General features: G+C 36.0%; 1 protein-coding gene across 1 annotated transcript in view; it reads left to right on the forward strand.

Moving 5' to 3' along the window:
• Nucleotides 1-26,721, forward strand: part of Zfp804b (zinc finger protein 804B) — a 535,678-nt gene that overhangs the window by 401,932 nt on the left and 107,025 nt on the right. Inside the window, exon 2 of the mRNA XM_008762730.4 lies at nt 20,745-20,888. Coding sequence (XP_008760952.2) covers nt 20,745-20,888 — 144 coding nt within the window. The remainder of the gene's footprint in view (nt 1-20,744; nt 20,889-26,721) is intronic.

Raw genomic sequence — 26,721 nt, forward strand, 5'->3', positions numbered from 1 at the left:
TAAAGAACATATATCTTTAATTCAGAGAACATTATTTCTTCTAATTAGCTTGTCTAGAATATGATATCATATGAGGGAATATGAAAGAATAAACCAGCAGTAAAGACACTAATGTTCTCATAGTACTTTGATTGAATTTATGAGATGGAGGCTTTTGTTTGTGTCTGATTGGGAAAATTTTCCTTTATTCTACAACACAGACTAGCTCCATATGAAGGAAAAACTTGTTTTACATAGAGCATACCATTCAGTCTGGTACATATAACCACATCACTTCCCTATGAGAAGAGATTGCTTTTATCATATCTTGTAGACAAATATCTTATTTACAGGTACTGTGAATCTGTATATGAATGTTACTGCTTCCTTACCATTGAGCAATAGATAAAATTCATCTCAGATCTCTGTTCACACCCTTGATCCAACTACTGTTTATGATCCTCTCTCTCTCTCTCTCTCTCTCTCTCTCTCTCTCTCTCTCTCTCTCTCTCTCTCTTTCTGTATCAACATGGCACTATATCTCACTTGGACCTCATGCTAGTCTTTGCGTTTGCTGTTAAATTCTGAAGAAACAGAATAGAACAAAGCATACCTTAGCTCAAATAAATTAATATGTAAGAACAGAGTAAGGAATAAATCAGAGTAAGATATACAACCATGTGTATGAAGATACTCACTACTTTATATAGCACTTAAAATACTAGAGGACTTGGAAGATGAATCAGTAGTTTAGACCTCTGGTTACTTAAACAGGAAGGCCCGATTTGAATCCATAGTATCCACAAAAAAACTGGACACGGAATACTAATAACCCCAGCATTGATCAGAGATAATGTACAGATAATATAGAACCAAAGAGATCACTACCAGATAGCCTATCCCAAAACAGTGGGCTTATGACTCAGTGAAATGTTCTCTCTCAAAGCAATAAAGTATTGAGGAAAACCCAGCCATGATTCTCTGGCATCTATCTCAATCAGATCTTTAAAAAATATAGTTGCTAAATTTACTTATAAGTTTTGAATTTCTCTCCTGACATACCATTTCTGTAGGAGATTGAAAATTGCCTCTTAAAATTACAAAAGAAAAATCTTAGATGCCTGAAAATATCCAATGACAAGAACTTTGCAGTAGTGGGGGGCACTGATAATTTCTGTCATATACAGAGAATGTCATGGTCAAGACTGATTAAATGAAATTTTGCTTCCCAAGGATTTAAATATAATTGATTGATCTTCCTGTACTTTCAACATTACAAAAATAAATTTAAAATTAAATTTTAAAATTAGGAACAATTGTGGAATGCAATAGTTGTGTCTCTTACTGATATATATATATATATATATATATGTATATATGTATAATCTTACTGAACATATATATATATATATATAATATATATGTAACAAAATAAGATTACCTAGAAAGAAACCTGTGTATAGATAGACATAAGGGCCAGAGAAAAGATTTGGGTGTTGTTCCTTGGTTGAGGTGTATCGTCTTTTGATACGGGGTCTCTTACTTGCTTTAAGTCGTCAAGTATGGTTGAGAGACTGGCCAGTAGGCCCCACAGTTCCATGTCTACCTGCTTAGTGTTAGGTTTATAAATGTACCAGTATTCCTGTCTTTATAAAATGAATTCTGAGCACTGAATTCTGAGCATTGCAATGGAAGCATTTCATTGACTGAGTCATTTCTCAAGCTCTATAAACATGTTTTGACTAAATAAATTTTATCTAAAACTGAAGAAAATATTTCTTTTTCTCTTTCCTTCTCCTTCCAGACTTTTCTTTATGATTTGGTTTTCAAGTCCACAACTTCGTTTTTCCTTCTTACTATCTCCTACCCATCTTCAAAGGAATTGAAGACTCTTCTGTTAAGTCCATTTCTCTGTTGTCCTGTAATTCTCACATCTTCATTCATTCCTGTTCATTATCAGAGTTCCTCCAATAGCTTTCAAGGTAATGCTTTTTAGCATTTGAGAAAGTAGAAGAAATTAAGAGAGATCCTTTACTTAAGTTCTTGCCTTTACTTCCAGAGAAAGTTTCCATTTGTTTCAATATTTAAAGACATAGTGTTTTTTTTGTCACAGACAATTTTCTTCTTCTGTAATAGAAGAGATTTTCTACTTAATTGGGTTTAAATGTTCCCTACAGCTAGAGCAGCTTGGAGGTCTACTGACAGATGAAGCCTCTAACAAGGATAAAGTTTTCATTCCGAATTAAAGTTGAAGATTTCACCAAATAGCGACCTCAATCAGGGTCTTCCATAATTGTGGGTAGAAACAAATAGTTCTGTAGAGAAAAAGATAATTTGATTGTGTTTTGATTAATTCAGTTGAACTCAAACTTTCTTCAAAGGCTGAGAAACAAAAAGCTAAAAATCCTAGAGAGTTGTTCTCGGAACATAGTCACATTTTGTAAACAGAGGAAAAACATGGAAAAAAGTAACTATGACCTTAGCCATGGGTCAGAAATAATGACCAGTGGCAACAGCAAATAAAATAATGGAGAGTTGAAATCACAGCCTCTGGAATGTTTCCACAGTTTTTTTTTTTATTGTTAAAACATGTCAACTTCTGTAGTAATCTCATTACCAAATGGAGTTGCACAGTCTCAGGGACACATGGTGTCATCTTTTAATCCACTGATTAAAGAAAACACCAAGAGTCATGGAATTGTGCGTTCTTCAGAACAGTCAAATCCATCAAAAATTAATTTAGACCAAGTGTAAAATTATATGTTAAAGAGATTCATTCTCTTAGTGCTCTGGCTGTTATATCATCACTAAACTGAATGCTTTGGTTCTCTGAACAGTAAAACCTACTGATGCTTACACACTCCAATACAGTGTCCTATATATCTTGTGACTTAATACTGTCCCTGTAGGTTGTCAAAATGTGTCTTTGAGACGGAGATTTCATGTTATCCTATATAGGAGACTGGTGAATTAACAAATTCTACCTTCACAAACAACCAGATCTCCACACCACTAAATCCTTTGAAGAAAATCATAGAAATGTAAAAATAAAACAAAACATTAGGACATTTTAGCTGTGAATTCTTTTATCTTAATGATGCCACTCAATCAGCAAGAACTTGATGGCTTCCTTTATTCTACAACCAGGTTTTAACACAGAGTAACCTCAATGCTTATTATGATACTCTGTAACTAGCAAAATGTGAAGCAGTGAAATCCTATCTGTGGCTTTTAGGCTTAGCAGAATAGAGGAAAGGAAGAGTCTCAAGTGTGATTCTTTTTTTGAAAATAAAAATGTTCTATTTCTGGTATCCCAAGGGTAAGGGATGTAATATTAAATACATTACTAAATATATTTGGAATATAGTTACATAATTTGACAAAAGGTAGATAACTATATTTCTTTCAATTTTGGATCTATGTTACTTATACATTTTAAGGTTTAGAAGAGCAGACATTTTATCCCTCCACTAAACACATTTTCAAAGTTATGAAATGCCCCCACTCAAAGAATTGCTCTGTTGTTCTTCTCAAGAGCCAACAGCAGGAATCTGAATTCTTACCCTGAATCTGCTATTTGTCATCTTGCATAAACTTGAGCAAACCATTTACTCTAGTAAAAATGTCCTTCCAAACTTAATGTCCACAAATGTTTCTGCTTTTAGAATGTTCTTATTATTAACATGGAACCATACATACTCTCTACTGTAAATAGGTCTTATTTTAGACAGGCTTTATCCATACCTCCTGCACATGTGTAAGTGTACATACACACTTGTGCCCATGCATGCACACAAACACACACACATAAACACAGTAGCACAGCTACATTAAATGAAAATGAAACTAGATACAATACATGGCTTTATAGTTACAAGTTAACATAATCTTGCTTGTAGTGGTAGATTGAGCCGTATGAATCCATTTATCTCAAAATAAACTATCACTTTTACTCCTTCTTTAACTTCGGTATGCTTTCTAAACTTATAGCTAATATTTCAATATTTGAGACATGCAGCTTCTGTAAAGTGTATTTCTGTCTCAGTTGTAGCTTTTCCGGTGTTTGAAAGCATAATATTTACAGTTAGAAACCTGGAAAAGTGAGCTCGAAATAGCAGTGCTAGGGATCTTTGTGAACAGAATCACTTTTTATACATATCTGTTCATAGATAAGATTATCTGGATACAGCAAGCTTATTGTCAGATAGATCAGCAAATACTCAGGAAAACAGTGGATATGGGGCACTCACAAGCACCTCACCCACTTATCCTTAAAAGCATGGCCAATTGGCTTCACATTATTTGATTATATAATCCCAGGAATTTTGAAGCCTGCTTTTAGTGAATGGGCACCATGGAGAAAGCTCTATACCCATTAGTAATACAGTACCTCAGAAGTCAATGAAAATTGCTTGGCTAACCACTGACTATTTTTAAGGGAAATATATTTGTAGTCAATTCCCAACCAATGTTGAGCCAGTGTTTAGGCCATTGTCTCTGAATGATCATTTTCTTTTTCTTTCTATAATGTTTTCAGTTTTTGAATTAAAAAGTGGTTTCTAACTGAGTTTTTGTCACCAGCAACTTTTTAGAAAAGTAGTTACATGCCCTTTTTTATTGATTTGTCTCATGTTAGAAAGTAAAATGTCAGACACCATTAATTGCATTTTTACATTAAGCAGCTATATCAGGAGTAACAGCTAAATGAGTTTGTTTCCTGTCTGACTCACAATGAACATGTTCCTTTAAGTGTGTTCCATTTAGATGAATGTAGTATGTCTATATTCATTACAGTTCTACCAATCTGTGCAGTGGAATTAATAGGGGAACAGTTACTACCTCTGTGAATAGTGGAGTATTGACATGACTCTGAAGCAAGAAAGGGCATTTCCTTCTATTTTGTACAACAACAGAATCGACACTTTCCAAAGTCATAACTTCAGTTATAGACAATTTCTCTTGAATTTCAAGTGAATTTAATGTCTGTGAATGTGGCCAGTCAATAGTTTCTGTTTTTCTTTGGGGTTCCCAAAGGTTGTTCTTTGTCACGCAGGAAAGGGCAGAAGGGAACAGAGCATCTAACAGTCTCCCACACATGAGGCTTATATTTCTCATGCTGATTTCCTGTATGGGTGTTGTAGACATTCCATGACATGGGTGAAATTATTTGTTTGTTTTTAATTTTATTTTTTATTAGATATATTTCTTTATTTACATTTCAAATGTTATTCCTTTTACCGGTTTCCTGTCCATAAGCCTCCATCCCCTACCCCTCCACCATACAGCTGTTCCCTCCTATCCATCCCCCTTAGCGCCCACCCCCAACATTCCCTTGCACTGGGAGTCCAACCTTGGCAGGACCAAGGGTTTGCCTTTCCACTGGTGCCCCAACAAGGCTATTCACTGCTACATATGCAGTTGCAGCCCTGGGTCAGTCCATGTATAGTCTTTCGGTAGTGGTTTAGTCCCTGGAAGCTTTGGTTGCTTGGCAGTGTTGTTCTTATGGGGTTGCAAGCTCCTTCAGCTCTTTCAATCCTTCCTCTAATTCCCCCAAAGGGGGTCCTATTCTCAGTTCACTTTGCTGCTAGCATTGTCCTCCATATTGGACATGCTTTGGATGTGTCTCTCAGGAGAGATCTATATCCGGTTACTTTCAGAATGCACTTTTTAGCTTCATCAATCTAGTTTTGGTGGATATATATACATATATATGTATATATATATATATATATGTATGTATGTATACACACACACATATATATATGTGTGTATGTGTGTGTGTATATATATATATGTGTGTGTGTGTGTGTGTGTGTGTGTGTGTGTGTGTGTGTGTGTATGTATGTATAGGCCACATGTGGGGCAGGCTGTGAATGGCCGTTCCTTAAGTCGCTGGTCTAAACTTTGCCTCCATATCCCCTCTTGTTGATATTTTTTAGAAGGGGGGGGCATCCATTTTTGGTCATCCTTCTTCTTGAGCTTCCTGTGGTCTGTGGATTGCATATTGGGTAATTCGAGCATTTTGGCTAATATCCACTTATCATTGAGTGCATATCAATTGTGTTTTTCTGTGATTGGGTTACCTCACTCAGGATAATATTTTCTAGTTCATTCCATTTGCCTATGAATTTCATGAAGTCATTGTTTTTGATAGCTGAGCAGTACTGCATTGTGTAGAAAATGTGTACCATATTTTCTGTATCCATTCCTCTGTTGAAGGGCATCTGGGTTCTTTCCAGCTTCTGGCTATTAAAATTAAGGCTGCTATGAACATAGTGGAGCATGTGTCTTTATTGAATGTTGAAGCACCTTTGGGTATATGCCCAAGAGAGGTATAGCTGGGTCCTCAGGTAGTGCAATGTCCAATTTTCTGAGGAACCTACAGACTGACTTCCAGAGTAGTTGTACCAGTTTGCAATCCCACCAACAATGGAGGAGTCTTCCTCGTTCTCCACATCCTCACCAACATCTGCTGTCACCTGAGGTTTTGATCTTAGCCATTCTGACTGGTGTGAGAATCTCAGGGTTGTTTTGATTCACATTTCCCCAATGACTAAGGATGTTGAACATTCCTTTAGGTAATTTTCGGCCATTCGATATTCCTCAGCTGAGAATGTTTTGTTTATCTCTGTTCCCCATTATTTTAATAGGGTTATTTGTCTCTCTAGAGTCTAACTTCTTGAATTCTTTGTATATTTTGGATATTAGTCCTCTATCAGATGTAGGATTGGTAAAGATCTTTTCCCAATCTGTTGGTTGCTGTTTTGTCCTAATGACAGTGTCCTTTTCCTTATATAAGTTTTCCAGTTTTATGAGGTCCCATTTGCCGATTCTTGATCTTAGAGCATAAGCCATCGGTGTTTCGTTCAGGAAATTTTCCCCAGTGCCCATGTGTTCGAGACTCATCCCCACTTTTTTCTATTAGTTTGAGTGTATCTGGTTTGATGTGGAGGTCCTTGATCCCCTTGGACTTAAGCTGGGAGCTGGAGAGGTGGCTCAGCAGATAAGAGCACCGACTGCTCTTCCAGGATTCCTGAGTTTAATTCCAAGCAACCAAAGCGTGGCTCACAACCATCTGTAATAGGGATCTGATGCTCTCTTCTGGTCTGTCTCAAGACAACTCAGTTCAGTGTATTCAGATACATAAAATAAATAAATAAATCTCTTTTAATAAAAAGTTTGGGGATTTAGCTCAGTGGTAGAGCAGTTGCCTTGCAAACACAAGGGCCTGTGTTAGGCCCTCAGCTCTGGAAAGAGAGAGAGAGAGAGAGAGAGAGAGAGAGAGAGAGAGAGAGAGAGAGAGAGAGAGAGAGAGAGAGAGAGAGAGATAGAGATTATTAATATATAGGAATTGTTTTTCTTTAAATTTAATGAAGAAAGAGCTAAACAAATGCAAATTATTTAGACTTTTTTTTCTATGAGGGTATATATTCAGAGTATATCAGAGAATTCCTATAAATCTCTCCAACTTTTTCTATTCTTCATAGTGCTGTGGGTTGCATTATTAATTGACAAGTCCAGACTTATGTATTATTGAGGTGGTTGAAATAAGAGTGTATCAAATAGACTGATATTTCTAAATATTTTGTTTCCAGTGCTACTATTTGTAGAGATTTTGGAACTTTTAGCAGATGTTACCTTGCTTAAGAAATAAGAAACTACATTATCCAGGGTGGGCTTTGAGGATTTATAGCCTCCTGTCACTCACTCTTGTATTAAAAGCCAAAATAAACTCTTTGTACTTGATTCGCTTTTGGTCATGAAGAGTTATGACCACAGAACCTAAAGTAACTAATAAAATTATTATTGGGATACTTGATCTTTACACTTAGAATGATATTTTATGTTGTAAAATTTTATAGTTTGTGTCCCATCATACATAATTCAAGATTTCCAAAAATGTACTCCATTTGCTACTCTGTAGCAAAACACAGTGACATAAATAAAGTACATATATTCATTTATTCCTTATATTTTTTTATGTCTGCATTCTAGGTGAACATTTTATACCTGTGTCCTTTGTCTTCTATGCTCAGCGATACTGTCTGATTTTACTGATGCCAGCTTGGATTTTCTCTACTAGAAACTGATAGGGCTTGAATTTTGGTTAGGCAGTATTATATCTCCCCCAAATAATTTGTTTGCATATTTTTTACTGTTTTTATTGTTGTGCATAGCAAGCTACAATTTCAAAATTTGTTCAATATTATATCGATATAAGACCAATAAGAAATACAGAAAGATATAGAATGGAAAGGATAAAATAAAAGAAAGATGCCTGAAAAGTCATGAGGATTTACATGATTAATTAAATATAACTATAAAATATGTAAGTTTGTGTATACATTTAAATAGTTTAAATAAAACTTTCTTCTTGTATTAAAATGTGTGAATATGCATGTTACATGTGTGCATTATATATAAAATAAATATAATATATATTAATTATATATAAATATAATTATATATATATAAAATTAAAGGTAAATCATCATAAAGTTGAATAAGTAAAAGAAGAGGTAGGTACGCGAGAGGAGTTAGAAAGGATTTCTGAGGGAAGGAATGATCTACGTTTATTATAATCTCTAAAAATAAAAAATTATAATACAAAAGAAATATGGAGATTGTATTCTCTTTTCCTGTATAATTAGGCAACATACATAATTTAGCAATGAATCAATAGATGTTATTAAGATTATCTGAGAATACTCCTGCAATATTCTTACTTCTTTTCAAAGGATGATTTCTAGTAGAACTTCACATTAATTTATTCTAGAAAAGATGAAATTGGACGTCTTCAATTCTGGTAAACATTTGAGCTTATCAGAGTGAGTCTGTTTCTCAATAATGATGCCTATTCACTTGTAGCCATGTATGAAGCTTTTCCAAAATTAGCAGCTATACAAACAGGCTAGAGCTATTTAATTATTGCTTCATAAACACAAATCCAATAAACAGGCTCTTAATTGACAAGCAATTCAGAAATTTGTCATTCTTTCCAAATTAGAAACTGACTTGATGCCAATGTAGACTTTCCAGAGACAATTTCACATGTTTAATGTGACTGTACTTGTTGTTTAATGTGAACATCTTAAATTAATCATTAATAAGAAGATGAATTTTCCCTTTATGACCTAGGAATTGGCTGACAGCACATATTTCCTAGACCAATAGAGAGTTCCAGTTTTCATCATATCTGGTTTCAAGTCTGAAAAATATGTAAACATTGCTCACAATTAACTACAAGAAAAATAACTGATTGCAGAGATGAGAACAAGATTGCCAGCCAGGAGTCTATATTTGTACGTTTTAATCTGTGCTGTGTGTAATGTTCTATTCTTATAGTAAAGTTTTTTGTTAATTTTTGTATTGGATATTTTTTATTTACATTTCAAATGCCATCCCCTTTCTCAGTTTCTCATCCATAAACTCCTTATCACTTGCCCCTTCCTGCTTCTATGAGGGTGTTCACCCATGCACCCACCCACCTTTTCCCCCTTCCTGCCCTGATATTCCTCTACACTGGGGCATCGAGCCTTGGCAGGACCAAGAGCTTCTCCTCTCATTGATGCCCAACAAGGCCATCCTCTGCTACATATGCAACTGGAGCCATGAGTCTATCCATGTGTACTCTTTGGGTGGTAGTTTAGTCCCTGGGAGTTCTGGTTGATTGGCACTGTTGTTCTTGTGGGGTTGCAAACCCCTTCAGCTCCTTCAATCCTTTCACTTACTAATTCAGTGGGGACTCCATTCTCAGTTCAATGGTTGGCTGCAAGAATATGCCTCTATATTTGTCATGCTCTCATAGAACCTCACAGGAGACAGCTACATAAAGATCCTGTCCACACGCACTTCTTGGTATCAGCAATTTTGTCTGGGTTTGGTGGCTGTATGTATATGGGCTGGATCTCCAGATGGGACAGTCTCTGGATGGCCTTTCCTTCAGTCTCTGCTCCAAACTTCATCTCCATATTTACTCATATGAATATTTTTGTTCCCCCTTCTAAGAAGACTGAAGGATCCACACTTTGAATATCATTCTTCTTGAACTTTATGTGGTCTGTGAATTGTATCTTGGGTAATCTGAGCTTTTGCACTGATATCCACTTATCAGTGAGTGCATACCATGTGTGTTCTTTTTGTGATTTGTTAACCTCACTCAGGATAATAGTTTCTAGTTCCATTCATTTGCCTATGAGTTTCATGATATCATTGTTTTTAATAGCTGAGTAGTATTCCACTGTGTAAATGTACCACATTTTCTATATCCATTCATCTGTTGAGGGACATCTGGGTTCTTTCCAGCTTCTGGCTATTATAAATAAAGCTGCTTTGAACATAGTGGAACATGTGTCCTTGTTATACATTGGGGCATCTTTTTACTAATTCTACTGTTCTTAATTTTAAAAATACTGTAAACATTCCACTTGTTTACAGTCATACTCACTTAGTCTCTCTTTTATTATATCAGGAGTTAATGTTTCCATGGAAATATATATTGCCTATGATATTTAAAAATGCAACAGGAAATTTAACTTTTATCCTTACTATCTATTTCTTGTTTGTTTCAAGTAAGAAATATTATATTAGATGCTATAAATACAAAGACTTTTTATGAATGGTGCTTCTCACAACTTTCGGAAAATCAATATTAATAATGTATGTGTAATTAAGCTAATATAAGGCTGTCTTGGTTATTTGCATGAATATTTGGTAGATAAAAGTAGGGCAGATAGACAGTCAAATACAGAAAAACAAAATATAAGAAACTAAACCCAAAACAACCCATGGTGCAGAGAGCCAGTGATTACAAGGCAGCTTGAAAAGAGAAATGATCCCCAAACACACATCTTGGAAGAGGAAGTAGATTCTCCCAAATTTTTCCTCTGACCTCCACTGAGCATGGTCTGCCACACAAGCACACACATACACACATATGCACACACAATAAATATTTTAAAACTGATTCAGTGCTGTGCTTCATATATTCAATCCCTGTACTTACTACACTAGTGAGGCAGAGAGGTCATTCTAATTTTTTGGCTAGTCTAGTTTATACAGTGAGTTCTAGGCCAGAAATGACTACAAGTTGAGATCTTAAATCAACAATGATATAATAACCAAAAGCAAACAAAAGCCCACTAAAATCTGAAAGGATTAATTCTAGTCAAAAGATGTTATTTTCTATCATGGTAAAAATAAATATAAGAAGAAAAAAATTTTACTTATTAAGACTTCTGTTAAATTTTTCTTTACAGACTTAGAATAATGTAAAATATATTTTTTCAATGACACAAATATGTCACAGATATGCATATACATACATATTCACATGTACATGCACACTTATGCATGCACATACACATGTACAGACACATTCACACAAAGATGCATGCACACACACATACACACATATGTGCTCACACAAACATGTGAAAACACAGGCACACACATATATAGACAAGTGCACACATACGTACTTTCACATGCATACATTTGCAAAATCTTATATACATAATTATGTACATGCACGCACATGTGTGCATATACAAACATACATTCATGCCTTCATTCATGCATACCCATATACACCACATACGCATAAGCATACAGATAAACCCAAGCATATATATGTGTATATATATATATATATATATATATATATATATATATATACATGCACACACACATCCATGTACGTGCACAATGTATACACAGATGTATTAACATAGAAAAAGAAAAGAACTGAAGAAAGTTAATGACATATGCACTCTATAGTTTAGAAGATAACCTAGGCAATAAGTCTCTAGAGTACAGCTCCAGATGTTGTCTTTGTCTTTGGGTTTATACTTCACCATCTTTGAAATAAAGAATGTAGTATGAGGGGAAGTACCAAACACACATGAAACACTAAGATTTTTGGTGCAGAGTTAATTCTTCCTTAATTAAGAACCTCTGGATGAAGAGACAGTGGACTGGGAAGATTGAAGTGATGGCTCAGTAGACAAAGCACTTACTTTACAAGAATTAGGACCTGAATTTGAATCACACAATCCATGACCAGCACCACGTGAGGCAGAGACATAAGTTTTTCAGGAACTTTGGTGTTCACATGGGAACAAACCAGCTCTAAGACCAGTTAGAAACCATGTATGAAGGGAACAAGATGTGGAGACATAGAGGACAACCAAAGTTCTCTAAGGGCCTCTGTATATGACAGTATATGTGCTGCACATACATGCATACTCCCTACTACACTCAGAAACCCAAGTGATTTAATATTATCCTTCTCTTCTGGGCACCTAAAGGTAGACATACAAATGGAGATTTTCCTTATGAACATAAATCATTCTTCTGGAAGGTAACTTTTGGGAGCTACCGTGCCTGAGGTTTGTCAAATAATGAGTTAAAAGTTATCTTCACTCTGAAAATGCATTTTGACATTGGGTGCTTAGGTCATGTTTTGTCATAGTCTGGAGTGGTGCTTTCTGACCTCGTTCTGCCTTAGTGATGCACTGTACTTAGTACAAAAGTTATTACATTTTACCTCACATCAATCTTACTAACTATATTATTATTCCCCTTACTTTATTCTGAGAACATTGAACTCTTCAGTACTTGAACTATTTTAAGGCACAGACTGACATTCAAGGTTCTCTTTCCTCAAAGACTAAATTATTTTATCTGTATGAATAAAATGAAATAAATAATCACTAGAACCATGATTTTTTAATTTAGTTTGTAGCAAGCTACAAAAAAAGAAATGGAGGCAAAAATTAAAAATTAACAATATGTACTGTTTTGCAACAGAGGTATAGGCTTTTGGGGGTAACCAATAGAATGTGCTACAGAACATTAGAATTCTTAAAGCAACCTCTTCCCTAATGGTGAAAATTCAAATGTAGATTTTTATTCAATATTAATTGTATCCTCAAATCATTCAAGATGTAAAAAAACATAGTCAATAGATTTCCATTTTTTTTTCATTGTATAATGTAGGTCCATATTCAGAACCAGCTAATTGGAACTTTGGACATATTCGGCTGCTGGATAATGACAGAGTCATTGGAGCAGCTGTGAACACAGGCATTATTAGTAGCTCTTAAGTCAGACTGACCTGAGCCCAATTTCAGGCTTTGCAGTATGGTCTGGGTCAAAGCGTCTGTGCCCCTCCTTCACATGCCAAATGGGAAAATCATAGAATGCAGTTCAAAGCCAAGACTAAGCAGGTAACAGGAATACAGTATTTATACAATGCTAGTTTACAAGAGGCCCTCCAGATTTTTAGTGGGTAGTAATCGTTGTGATAATTGCAGCAACTTGATAGCAAATACCCACTCTTCTAATTAAAGGTGGTACTTTGAAACAATACCTGCCAGTTTATTAACACATGTCTTCCATGCATGAATACAAAAGACTAGGGGTATGTGTGTGTGTGTGTGTGTGTGTGTGTGTGTGTGTGTGTGTGTATTCTAATACCCAAAATATTAATTATACAAAGTAATGAATTATTCAGAATTATTACCAAATTACAACAAAAATTGGCCTTACTAGTTCATTTTTAAATAACTTCTTTAAAAAGCTATCATGTCTGTACTGTCTGAACCAGTACCCTAGCAGACATTGGGCGCTGGCTCCACACAACATGTTACAACTTCCAAAGGAAACCTGACTGCCAGGTGCCCTAACATGTCCAGGTTTAGATGTGAGGAGGCCACAATATCTGCCCCAACACCTGAAGTAACTGGATACCCCAGGTTCCAGGGATGTAGGAAACCATGCCCATCCAGTGGCACAGGTCCCTTCAAATCTGAACTAGTGTTCTGAGCAGTCCTTGGACTCTAGAACACTCAGAGGAAGCCTGATTCCCAGGTGTTCTAACATGCTACAGATGACAGGATCACAGAGAAAGCTCAATTCCCAGGATATCAGATACAACTAGGACTTCAGGATCACAAGATTCCAGAGTCAAAGGATAACAGAGACAGCAGGACTAAGAGGAGTTCTGACACAGCAAGGATCAGAGGAGGGAAAGGTTCCAGTTACAAACAGTAAGGGTAGGTAAAACTAGAGATAACCAGATGGACAGGGGCAACACAACAACATAAGCAAGAGAAACTAAGGCTACTTAGCATCATCAGAACCCAGTTCTGCCACTACAACAAGTCCTGGATACACTGTTACACCAGAAAAACAAGATGAAGACTTAAAATCCAATCTCATAATGATGATAGATGGCTATAGGAAGGACATAAATAACTTCCTTCAAGAAATATAGGAGAACACAGGTAAACAGGTAGAAGTTCTAAACGAGAAAACACAAAAATTGCTTTAAAAAATCACAGGAAAACACAAACAGGTGAAGGCCTTGAAAAAAATCCATGATCTAAAAATGGAAATAGAAACAATAAAGAAATCACAAAGGAAGACAACCCTGGAGATAGAAAAAGTAGGAAAGAGATCAAGAGTCATAGATGGCAAGCGTCACCAAAAGATTACAAAACATAGAAGAAAGAAGCCCAGATAGAGAAGATACCATAGAAAACATTGACACAACCGTCATAGAAAAGGCAAAATGCAAGAAACAGCTAACACTAAACTTCCAGGAAATCCAGGAAACAATGGGAAGATCAAACCTAAGGATAATAGGTAAGAGAGTGAAAATTTCCAAATTAAAGGGCCAGAAAATGTCTTCAACAAAATTATGGAAGAAAACTTCCCTAAACTAAATAAAGAGATGCTCATGAACATACAAGAAACCTACAGAACTGCAAATAGACTGAACCAGAAAAGAAATGCCATCCATCACATAATAATCAAAACACCAAATGCAGAAAACAAAGAAAGGATATTAAAAACAGTAAGGGACAAAGATCAAGTAACATATAAATGCAGACCTCTTAGAATTATACCAGACTTCTCACCAGAGTCTATGAAAGCCAGAAGATCTTGGGCAGATGTCATATAGATCATAATAGAACACAAATGCCAGCCCAGGCTACTATATCCAGCAAAACTCTCAATTAACATAGATGGAGAAACCAAGATATTCCAAGACAAAACCAAATTTACACAATATCTTAACATAAATCCAGCCCTACAAAGGACAATAAATGGAAAATTCTAACACAGAGAAGGAAATTACACCATAGAAAAGTCAAGAAAGTAATCTTCTTTCAACTAGCCCAAAAATGATAGCACACAAACATAATTCCACCTTTGACAACAACAACAACAAATACAAAACAAACAAAGAAACCCAGAAAGCAACAATCACTTTTCCTTGATATCTCTTAACATCAATGGACACAATTCCTAATAAAAAGACATAGACTAACTGACTGGATAAATAAACAGGACCCAGCATTTTGGTGCATTCAGGAAACACACCTCAGTGACAAAGACAGATACTACTTTAGAGCAAAAGGCTAGAAAAAATTTTCCAAGCAAATGATCTGAAGAAACAAGCTGGAGTAGCCATTCTAGTATCGAGTTAAAAAAACTGAAAAAAACAAAACAAACAAACAAACAAACAAACAAAAAGCTTTCAAACAAAAGCTTTCAAAAAGGAGAGAAGGAAGGACACTTTATACTTGTAAAAAAAATCTACCAAGATGAACTTTCAAATCTGAACATCTATGCTCCAAATGCAAGAGCCCATATTCATTCATAAAGGGAACTTCCCTAAAGCTCAAACAACACATTGCACCTCACTCCATAATGGTGGGAGACTTCAACACCCTACTCTTAGCAGTGGAAAGAACATGGAATCAAACTAAACAGGGACACAGTGAAAAGTAACTAAAGTTTTGAACCAAATGGATTTAACAGATATCTATAGAACAGTTTATCCTAAACCAAAGGAATATAACTTCTCAGCACCTCCTGTTACCTTCTCCTGTCAGGCATTGATGTGAGGAGAGGCCCTTGGTCCACTGAAGACTTGATACCCCAGTATAGGGGAATCCAGGGCTAGTAGGCGGGGGTGGGGATTGAGATGGTTGGTTGGCGAGCAACATCGTGGAGGCAGGGGATGGGAGATTAGGATTGGGGGTTTCTGGAGGAGAAACTGGGAAAGGTGACAACATTTGAAATGCAAATAAAGAAAATATCCATGAACAATAGAAAAAAGCTATCATTTTACATTGTTATTAATTATCAATCATTAAGAATGAAAAACAAGGAACTATATTTGTTATCATAAATGATGTATTATCTTCAGCTCGAGAACAATCCTCTACTACAAACCACAAGAAAGATCTGAGTAACTGTAAGCCAATGGTTGATTTCTGTCTTATCTTCTAATGTTATTCATTTTTATTTTTAAGAGTAACTGATACTAAGAACAAGTTGTTACTAATTTTATCTTTATTCTTTATCTTCAAATACATGTAAAGATTATGCAACATCTTTAGAAAGTAAATATTATCCTAATTTAGCATCAGGATAAATCAGTTAAAGTACTTTATCATTTGATTTAAAAAAAACACAAACTACTTCATGCTTTCTGAATATTTAACGTTTAGAAAGAGAGGGAGAGACAGAGACAGAATGATCAATATCTCGATTTCCACCCTATTCTTTGTAAAGAAAATAAACCAGGTAAGACTCTAACAATAGGTGATTATCTATTATCTCATAATAGGTGTTTTTACCTTATTGGTTATAACTCTGTCCTACTAGAGTACAAACTATAAGAGACTATGAACATTGTAAAAATTTGACAGTGAGAATCTTCCCCATAAGGGATTCTTGGATGTATGAATACATAGTGACTGGCAGTGTGAAAGTATGGGTAGATGAATGTATGCATGTATGTATGCATGCATGGACAGATGGATGGATGGATGGATGGATGGATGGATGGATGGATGGATGCATGGATGGATGGATGGATGGATGCATGGGGATAAAAGAGCCAGTAAATAACATCAAAAGCTTTACTATTCATGGTTTTTTGATTTGGCACAAATCATATAAATGGTAAATGTCAGTAATATAGTAAACAAGAGGTTTAATTTCCCTGATTTTTCTTGTCTGTGACTTTATCCGTCAGTTTTCTAATACACACCATTCAATTCTGTTCCATCTGGTGAGATAGTCTAATTTAACTTTTCAGAATAGGTCTAAGGAAAGGTATGTAGATAAATCATTTGAAGATCGCTCTTAGCTCTTTTACAAAGTATCCTTAATACCTTGTCTAGTTGTTGCTTAAGTTTTTCGATTTACCAAATGTTCTTTTGGTACCCATCTTTTTTCTGCTTCATCCCTTCTTTTTCTTTCTCTTTTAAAAAATATTTATTTACATTTAAAATATTGTCCCCCTTCCCAGATTACTCTCTGCAAATACCCCTGTTGCTTCTATGAGGTGCCCCTCCACTCTAGCTTCTCCCACCTCACTACTCGAGCATCTACCTAAGATGGGCATCAAGCCCCCAAAAGACTAAGGGCAAACTCTCCTATTGATGCCAATTAAGGTAATCCTCTGTTAATATGTATCTGGAGCCATGATTCCCTCCATGTGTATTCTTTGGTTGGTGGTTTAGTCTCTGGGAGCTCTGGGTGGTCCAGTTAGTTGATACTATTGTTCTTCCTATGGGGTTGCAATTATTTTCTCCTTCAGTCCTTGCTCTAACTTTTCCATTTTGGTCCATGGGCTCAGTCCAAAAATTGTCTGTGAGTATCTGCATCTGTATTAGTCAGGTGCTGGCCGCCCCTCAGGGGACAGCCAAAACAGGCTCCTGTCCGAAAGTGCTTCTTGGCATCACCAGTAGTGTCTGAGTTTAATGTCTGCAGATGGGATGGATCTCTAGGTGGGGCAGTCTCTGGATGGCCTTTTCTTTATTTTCTGGTCTATTTTTTTGTCCCTGCATTTTCTTTACACAGGAATAATTCTTTGTAAAAAAAAATCTGAAATCTGTGGGCAACCCCATCCCCCATCTAGGGGCCATGCCTATCTACTGGAAGTGGTCTTTACAGGTTCTATCTCCCCTTTGTGAGTTACTTCAGCTAATGTCATTCCATATTTTTCCTGGGAGTCTCTCCCTTCTGGACTACTCCCATTTTCCCAGTCCCTACTGCTATATATTTCTATTCAATTTCCTGAAACCTTGTACTCCTCCCCTGTCTCTTCCCTTACTTGATCCTGGCCCCCCTTTTATCCCACCCTCTCTTCTCTCCCCACAGGTCTCTCCATCCCACTACCTCCAGTGACTGTTTTTGTTCCTCCTAAGTAGGATTGAAGCATCTATACTTTGGTCTTGCTTCTTGTTAAGATTTATATGGTCCATGAGTTGTGGGTATTCTGAGGTTTGGGGCTAATATCCACTTATCAGTGAGTACATACCATGTGTGTCCTTTTGGGTCTGGGTTACCCATATTTTCTAGTTCCATTCATTTGCATGCAGATTTCATGAAGTCATTGTATTTAATAGCTAAGTAGTAAGTACTCCATTGTGTAAATGTACTACATTTTCTGTATCCATTCCTCTGTCAACATACATCTGAGTCCCTTCCAGCTTCCGGCTATTGTAAATAAGGCTGCTATGAACATAGTGGAGCATGTGTCCTTTTTACATGTTGGAGAATCTTTTGAGTATATGACCAGTAGTGGTATAGCTGGGTCTTCAGGTAGAACTATTTCAAATTTTTTGAGTAGCCACCATATTATTTTCCACAGTGGTTGTACCAGCTTGCAATCTCACCAGCAGTGGAGGAGTGTTCCTCTTTCCCCACATCCCCACCAGCATGTGCTGTCACCTGAGTTTTGGATCTTAGCGATTCTGATTGCTGTAAGGTGGAATCTCGGGCTCTTTTGTCATCTACCAATGATTTCTATCTCTTGTCTTAGCTTCCCTGCTTTTAATGACTAGGCTCCTGCTGATAGGTTTACATTTTTATATCAGGCTTTTCAGGATACTCACATTTGAACTACATTTGTGTGTTTTTTAATGGAATTTGTAAACTAACCCTATTTAAATTTGTAACTATTTAAATAAAGCAAAAATGCGATTGTATAATTGGATTCTGTGATATTGTCATAAGAAAGGACCCCCAATAAATGCCATTTAGTTTTAATTGAGTAAGACTTCATTAAACGGTCAAATCTGGAACCTAAACCCATGTAAGATGATAATTAAAGGAATTTTAGAAATGAATTAAGGAAAATATGGAAATTAATTCTATTAATATTATTGATATTATAGGCTAATATAAAACTAATATGTGCCAGAGTTCAACCATGATTATTGTTCTCTTTCATTGTTTCATGAGAATGAGGTGTTTTTGAGCAATGGGTCAAGGTTAAAGGTATGATTATATAATGTAACCCTTAGAAAGAGGGGGAAAACAGTGGTAAGGACTGTGTGAGAATAATCATTTGCCTTGATCCCAACCCTACTAAGTCAAGACAGTTATCACCACTTCAAAGCCATCCTTCAGTGTCCCTTATTACCAGTGGCCTCAGGACACTAAACTTATTTTTTAGTCAACTGGGTTTTAGTCCACAAGGCAGAGTAGGTTTTCATTACTGGACACACACTATCTTCCTCCCCCCATTAATTTAGAGTGTAATCCAATTCTTCTAGTCTCTGAGAGAATGAATCAAGGCATTTGGTTTCTTCTTGCCTGATAAGGCTGCTTACTCCTTATTCTGTATGGTCTTCCTTCTATCTTTTTGTATTTGGATACGTATCATGTTTTTAGGTGTTTTTTAACAAGGGAGATGGCCATACATTCTTTACGTCAAATCTCTTCATCAACTCCTTATCTTGTGTATGACATCTGTCCAACTGTATGATATATCTATAAAAGAATTATTGTCATTAAATTTATCCTTATTAGCCTATGACCAAAGTTGGAAGCACTATAAGTTAATAAGTGAGGCAGGAAGTGTTAATACGCTGCGATTACCCATTGATTTAGGTAACACATAGTGAATATGCACCTGTTCTCCACTGCACTGGGCTTTGCTTAACAATGCAGGAACACACACAATTAAGAAAAAATTTTCTTGATATTAGTGGAGCTGTAGACCTGTTGACATGTTGGTGAAAGTCAGAGAAGGGTGATGGCAAGCAAAAAAGAAGTATTGCAACACGGTGTAATGGCTATAAAGAGAAATAGCAAATCACCGGTGCTAAACAGGAATAGGTTGTTTGATTCATGTCTCTCTGCAGCATACTTATTTGATGATTGTATGTGATGTCTGTGGGGAATATATATATATATATATATATATATATGCATATATTTATATTTTGTCAATCATTACCATATAAGAAATGAGATAATCTGAGATCATTATAAGTAGACAGTGATATATCCAAGATTATTAGAAATGAGATTTCATAAAATCTACAAAAATAATGGTTTGAAACACATAGACTAAGTATAATCTAAGTATAATTGCTGGATCTAACAGATGCTGAATGTTCAGAAGGTAAAGCCTTGAAGTCTCAGACTACAGATTCATCAGGTCTTGGCAATAGAGGGGACAGAGACATCCCTGGTCGAGTGTTTAGGATGAGTGATTCATTGGGTGAATGTAGGATTTCAAGATAAACAAAAATGTAAAATGAACACCAGTGGGAGAGAAAGATGATGCTACACATTCTAAGTTTCTGCCGGAGAAATATGGATCTTAGGAGATCTCGGCTCTCAACATTTTATTTTAGTCATGGTACAATTACATACTACCTTGATTAATATAAAATATGCTTTCTCTCAGACAAAACTGTTAACTGACATTTTTGCCCTTTTTAAAGGACTTTGCAGAAAAGGAGAAGTCTACGGCAAGAGCCCTGGAAGATGCAAAGGCAAACTTTTACTGTGAGTTGTGCGACAAGCAATATAGCAAACACCAGGAGTTTGACAATCACATTAATTCTTACGACCACGCTCATAAGCAGGTAAGCCAATGTGAGAAGCGCCCTTTCCTCTCTGAGATGTACGCCTTCAGAGAAAAGCTGCACTGATCCAGCCTTATTTGTTTTTATCTAAGACTCGGTGGTGAGATCATTTTATGTTCTTTTCTTGTGAAATGTTGTTTACTGTTCAGATGTTAGGGAAACTCGTTTTCTGTCTTAGAAGCACCATGAAGTTGGAGGTGGATGTAGATATTTCCTAAGAGTAGTGAATTGTGTTATGCACATAAGTGTGTGTATATATATACGTGTACATATATACACACACATACATATATATGCATACATATACACATATACATACACACACACACACACACACACACACACACACATGTAAAAGCAGCGTGACATTAAAAGTAACCGAAGTACTTACTAGAAAACTAAAATCCCTGACTACTACACAGACAGACTCTAAGCAGAACTGATGCATTCCCCTGACGTTTGTTTGGTTTTTACCCCTGAAAATATTCCAAGGTGTAGGTGGAAATACTGGGTCTGAGAATGCAATGCAGTAAAATTATTACCCAGTAAATTAGACATTTCAAAACAAAAACTTAAAAAGTCAAACATACAAAGTCAATAGATAAAGACAAGCAGCCACTTTTCAGTTCAATTTCTTTAAAGGTCACATATGCTGTTCTCTCTATGGCTCTTGTTCAAATCTCATCAGAGTTTTCCTTGCTGGCAGAGGTATGGAGGTCTTGGTGACTTTGGAAATATAATTGCTATAATACTATGACCAAGAAATAAAACTCCTATGGCCAAATAATTACTACAAAGAGCTATGGTGTCAAGTGGAGCTCACATGTTGTAATCTCTTGATACATTTTGTTTATTCTATCTGAAGCTTTTATTCAAACCAAATGAGATGAAATTTTTTTTTCTATCATGTATAGGATGAATAATACTTAATGTGGCTTCTGGTCATGGAACAACTTCTATTCTAATGCACAGGATATGTATATTTAATTATACTTACCTGACATACGCAAGATCAGTGGGAGGAACGTTTAATGGTTATAATAAGCCCCCCATGTGTATAATAAGCACCTCATAATCTACTGGTAACACGAACTAACAGAAGCTGCTTCAGCATTTTATCCTGATAGCTCTGAGTTAGGTCACTGCACCTTGTGGTTGAAACCATAAAACATTTAAATGTAACACTGTGACCTATCTGCCCATTGAGTTTCTTGTTGCATTATTTTTGTTTGATGTACACCAGCACACTACCTTTGCACTGTCTTGTTAAATCCATTTGAAGCAAACTCCAAATAGCACATAACGTCATCTCAAAACATTTCAGGGTGCATTATGAGTTTTTAAAAATGTCACATCATTTTCAAAATAATACAGAGTCATCTTACTTCCCTAATTGTGTCAAAATGTGTAAATTTGGGCAGCTGGAAAACACTGTTATCTACTGTAAATTAGCAAATCTTCAGGTTTTCCACATATGTCTTAGTCATCTGTGAGCTCATAAAACTGGTCATTCTAGATAGCAATCTGGTCAAATCCAGATGTCTACTTTTCTGAAGGACAGTGTCATGGGTACTACTGAATCCTTCCATGGAGACGCTGATGATGTCTGTCACTTGTCTTTATAAAACATAACATTGTGATAAGTGGGCTCAGGTACTGTCAGTTTGATTCTACAGCCAGTAATGATCAGTACTTCATATCAATTACTCTGTTTGAAGTTAGAAAGTGGATATGCAAAAAAAATGTGTTGCTTAGGACAAAATTTCTTGTAAATATATGCTCTCAAAAAGACTTTATTCAGGCAGTCTTAAGGCTACGTATTAATGAAAATAAGCTGGAATTTCTGGAGAAGATAAGGGAAGACCTTATAAAATGCGTATGTGATCCAAGCTGTGTTTTACACAGGCATGTGTATGCATATGCTTTGAAATTGCGCCTCTGGATGAGATGACATTGTTGACAGCAGACAGAATTACAGTGAAGAAATAGATAATTAGTTTCCTCGTAAGAGGTGTGCCAGAATGTGGTGTCCATTCTAGCTCAGAATTATGCCTAGTCAATTTCCTGTCTACCCTTTTCCTCACACGTGTTTATACTGGTTTTCTAAAATGTTACAGCCTGTTCTCAATCTTTTTATCACATCTATGTACCTACTTCCTTTTATTTTTCCACTAATTTGTAACTCTCCACATCATTCACCTTAATCCTTACAATTGTAGAGATGCTAATGTGCACCACTATGATAGCTTCATAAAAGGATGGATTTGGTTCTCAGCTTCAGAAAATAAGCAGCATAATTGGGGAGAGAGGCCAAAAACCATCATTCTGCTTTAAGTATTGCAGAAAACATATGGTATGAAGATCCAAAATTAAAGACAAAAATCTGATTTATATGGAAGGACACATCATCTAATTTTTGAAAAGAATGTATAGAAGTTAACCATGTAACTAAAACCAGTACAATCTGTATGACAGGTAGTCCATATCAAGGCAAGAAGACAGATATGAAGCTGGATGCCGAAAGTATAAACCATTCACAGACTACCGAAGCCATCGCTCTTCTCTTGGGAATCTCTTTTGTCTTCGAAACAATTTCATTTGTATATTTTCTCAACGTCTTATACGTGCAGCCTCAGGTTTTTCCATTCTTACATGTCATTACTACAGACTTGTAACCGAACTCACTCTTTCCAGCACATTCTCCATTCAAATTTAGCTTATCCACTTATGACCAGATTCGCTTACAGCATTCACAGGATTGCCCCTTCCCAAGGTTCTCTCCAGCGATTGGTGACTAACATTTAAAAGGAGACAGGCTTATTCAGACCACCATTCAAACCACGCGATCTGGTTTTGCATCTACTTCCAGACTTCTCTCCTGAAACTCCAGCATGCCCCTGCAGTATTTTAAAGACGCCTTATGGTTTTCCACCTGCCTCTCTTGGCTCTTACTCCTTCCTCTGTCTAAGATGCTTCCCCACTGAATGGCTTTTTTTTTTTTTTCAATTCATTTTGCTGCGTGTTTCACTGAGATTGGCAGCTTTTACTGGAACTTTAAAGAAGCTGAGACTTCATGGAAAGCTAACTAAACACAGAATTTTCCAGAAATTTTGCTGAAAATCAATTTAGATTTTTGTTTCTGCTGCCCACTTTTGTAAATACCATAATAATTAAATCTTCGCTAGACCTTGGTAGTCTGCTTCCAGGACGGGGTGGAAATATTTCCTTTTAAAGATTTCTCTTGGCCCCAAAATATTTTGAAAATTGCTTAAGTTTTAGATGAAACCAAATTTAAAAATTCTTTTTTTAAATTAAACGAAACTTTATGTTCTGAAAATGAAGCACTCATTAAAATAAAAATATTCAAAACAACCTCTAAATTTCAAAGCTAAATACAACCATTTGGTTCTTGCTTCATTGAGAACTGTTCTTGACAGGCATAGTAATTATGACGATGGTAGGATCTGACTAAAGAATAGCTTTTGGCCTGAGGAATAGGAACGACTGCCAACACTTTACTTCCGTGTGGGTTCAGACGAAATTTCTTGCCTCCGCTGTTGAATTTCCAGTAATATGATCTTCCATTTTTGAGAAGTCCAAAGTTAGAATCCATTCATTACTCAGCAGTAGAACAAATTAGAACTGGAAATAAAGCAAGCTTTGAATTCTCCTTTCATCTTTCTTTCATTCATTATCCTCCAGTTTAAGATATTTCTGTATCTTAAATACTTTCTGTACCTAAATAGAAATATAGTGTACATGATGATTTCATTATAATGATATTATTCTTGAATGTTCTTTCAACTATTTATCTGTTCATTTATTTATTTGTATGTATATAATTGTATGTACATTTAGGCACATATATGTATCATGTTAATGCCTGATTTCTGCAAAGACCTGGAGATAGCATCATGTCCTAGGACCGGAGTCACAGATGTCTTTGAGCTAGTATGTAGACGACAGGAACTGAATTCAGTCCTTTGCACAACCAGCAAGTGCTTGTTACTGCTGAGCCCTATCTTTAGTTACTCATGAGCACATTTTAATTCTGCAGGAGTAAGTAAATATTTATATTTTAAAAAACAAAACTTTCTGTTGAACACTTAATAATACCTTTTCTATAGTTTTGTCAAGAATCGAGCTATTTGGGCATTATTTAGCTCATCATCAGCACATCCGAGGTTTTACAATCTCTCCCATGAGGAAATATGATGAGGCTCTAGCTTTGACAACCTCTTTGTATTTATAGCTCATTTTTTGAGGAAACAATTCAGTTGTTTCATCTACAGTCCCAGACATCTTCTAATTCCTCACAGAAGCTGAGCATTGTTCTAAAGGCTATTTCCATGTGTATAGAAACGGCAGTCCCTGGTTAAAGCAACACTGATTATTAATACAGCGAACATGTCAATTGCAATCAATTCCTCATGAGACCATTTTTTAGCTCACACTCATGTTTTGGAGACTATTAGCTGCAAGTGTTTTATACTGAAACATTATCACACATCTTCATATTGAGAACTCTTTTTTTTTGTTTCCCTAGAGACACAATTGTTCTTCTAAATTAAACGCAAACATAACCAAGCTAGAACACCTCCTGGATTCAAGAAGGATCCTACTTTCAGGCTCTCTACATGTGGGGCTTAATCCCCTCTAATCTCTCTTGGCTTTACACAGGATTTATTTTCTCTCTGGGGGACTTGTTTAGTGTTAGGTTTAGAAGCAATCTCAAAATGATTAATTTCTAAGATGTTACTATGGATTCTTTCTCCACTAACTTTATGTAAAATATCAAAATAGATATATCATTATCATTCTGAGTCCAAAGAAGACTCACCTCTAAAACTGCATATTGGTTTCTTTCTAATTCTCTCATTATCTTCCATCAACTTCCCTTAAATTACCTATAAATACTACCCAAATGGATTCCTTGAGGGAAGAAAATGTCAAAGACTAGGTGGTTTATATGGCCAGAGTATTAGTTACCTGTCTTATTGTTGTGATGCTGTATTACCTGACAAGAAAATGATGAACAATTTGACATGCCATTTAAAAATAAATGTTGTCCACCATGACAGGAAAGGCATAGTACCAAGTGAGGCAACAGGCATCACTGTGTTCAGAATCCGGAAGAGAAGGAATAAGAGATATGAGTTGGTTATGAAATCTTAAGACCTGGCCCCTAGTGCTATACCTCTTTCCAAAGACTCCACCTCCTACGGATTTCACAGTCTTACAAATCAGTTTCTACCTGCCGTGACCAAGTGTTCAAAGATGTGAGCATGTGGGAGACATTCCATATGCAAAATACAACTCAGACTGAATCAATAAAGATAAGAATTCTGTAATGACACGGTAATATAATGGAATCTTCTGTGTTTCACATTCTACAAACCCCTATTTCATAGAGCATGGTGACATGTGTGTGTGTGTGTGTGTGTGTGTGTGTGTGTGCGTGTGTGTGTGTGCCTGTATTCCTGTAATGACCTACCTGCAATTGGATTTTCTATTAGTGAAGAATTTGAGCAAAACTAATTGTAGGTTTCTGTTCATATTCAATTTAACATTTCTATATATTTATTTCACTTTGGCTAAAAGAATTTTTAATCTGATGCTTTTCCATTTATAGAAGACATCTATGTAAAGCCTGCATTCCTATCTTAGAGGTGCCATGTGTGTTCTGGCTGTAGAGCTGTACCACCAGCAGTTCCCTCTACCTGCAGCACTTCTATCTGACCTTCAGCTTTCTGCTTCTCTTTACTGAAGTCACAAGTCTTGTGTCACCTCTTATCAGGACCTTTCCTTTCTGTCATAATTCAAAGACTGAATT

Source organism: Rattus norvegicus, chromosome 4 (assembly GCF_036323735.1).
Source record: "Rattus norvegicus strain BN/NHsdMcwi chromosome 4, GRCr8, whole genome shotgun sequence".
In the NCBI taxonomy this organism is placed as follows: domain Eukaryota; kingdom Metazoa; phylum Chordata; class Mammalia; order Rodentia; family Muridae; genus Rattus; species Rattus norvegicus.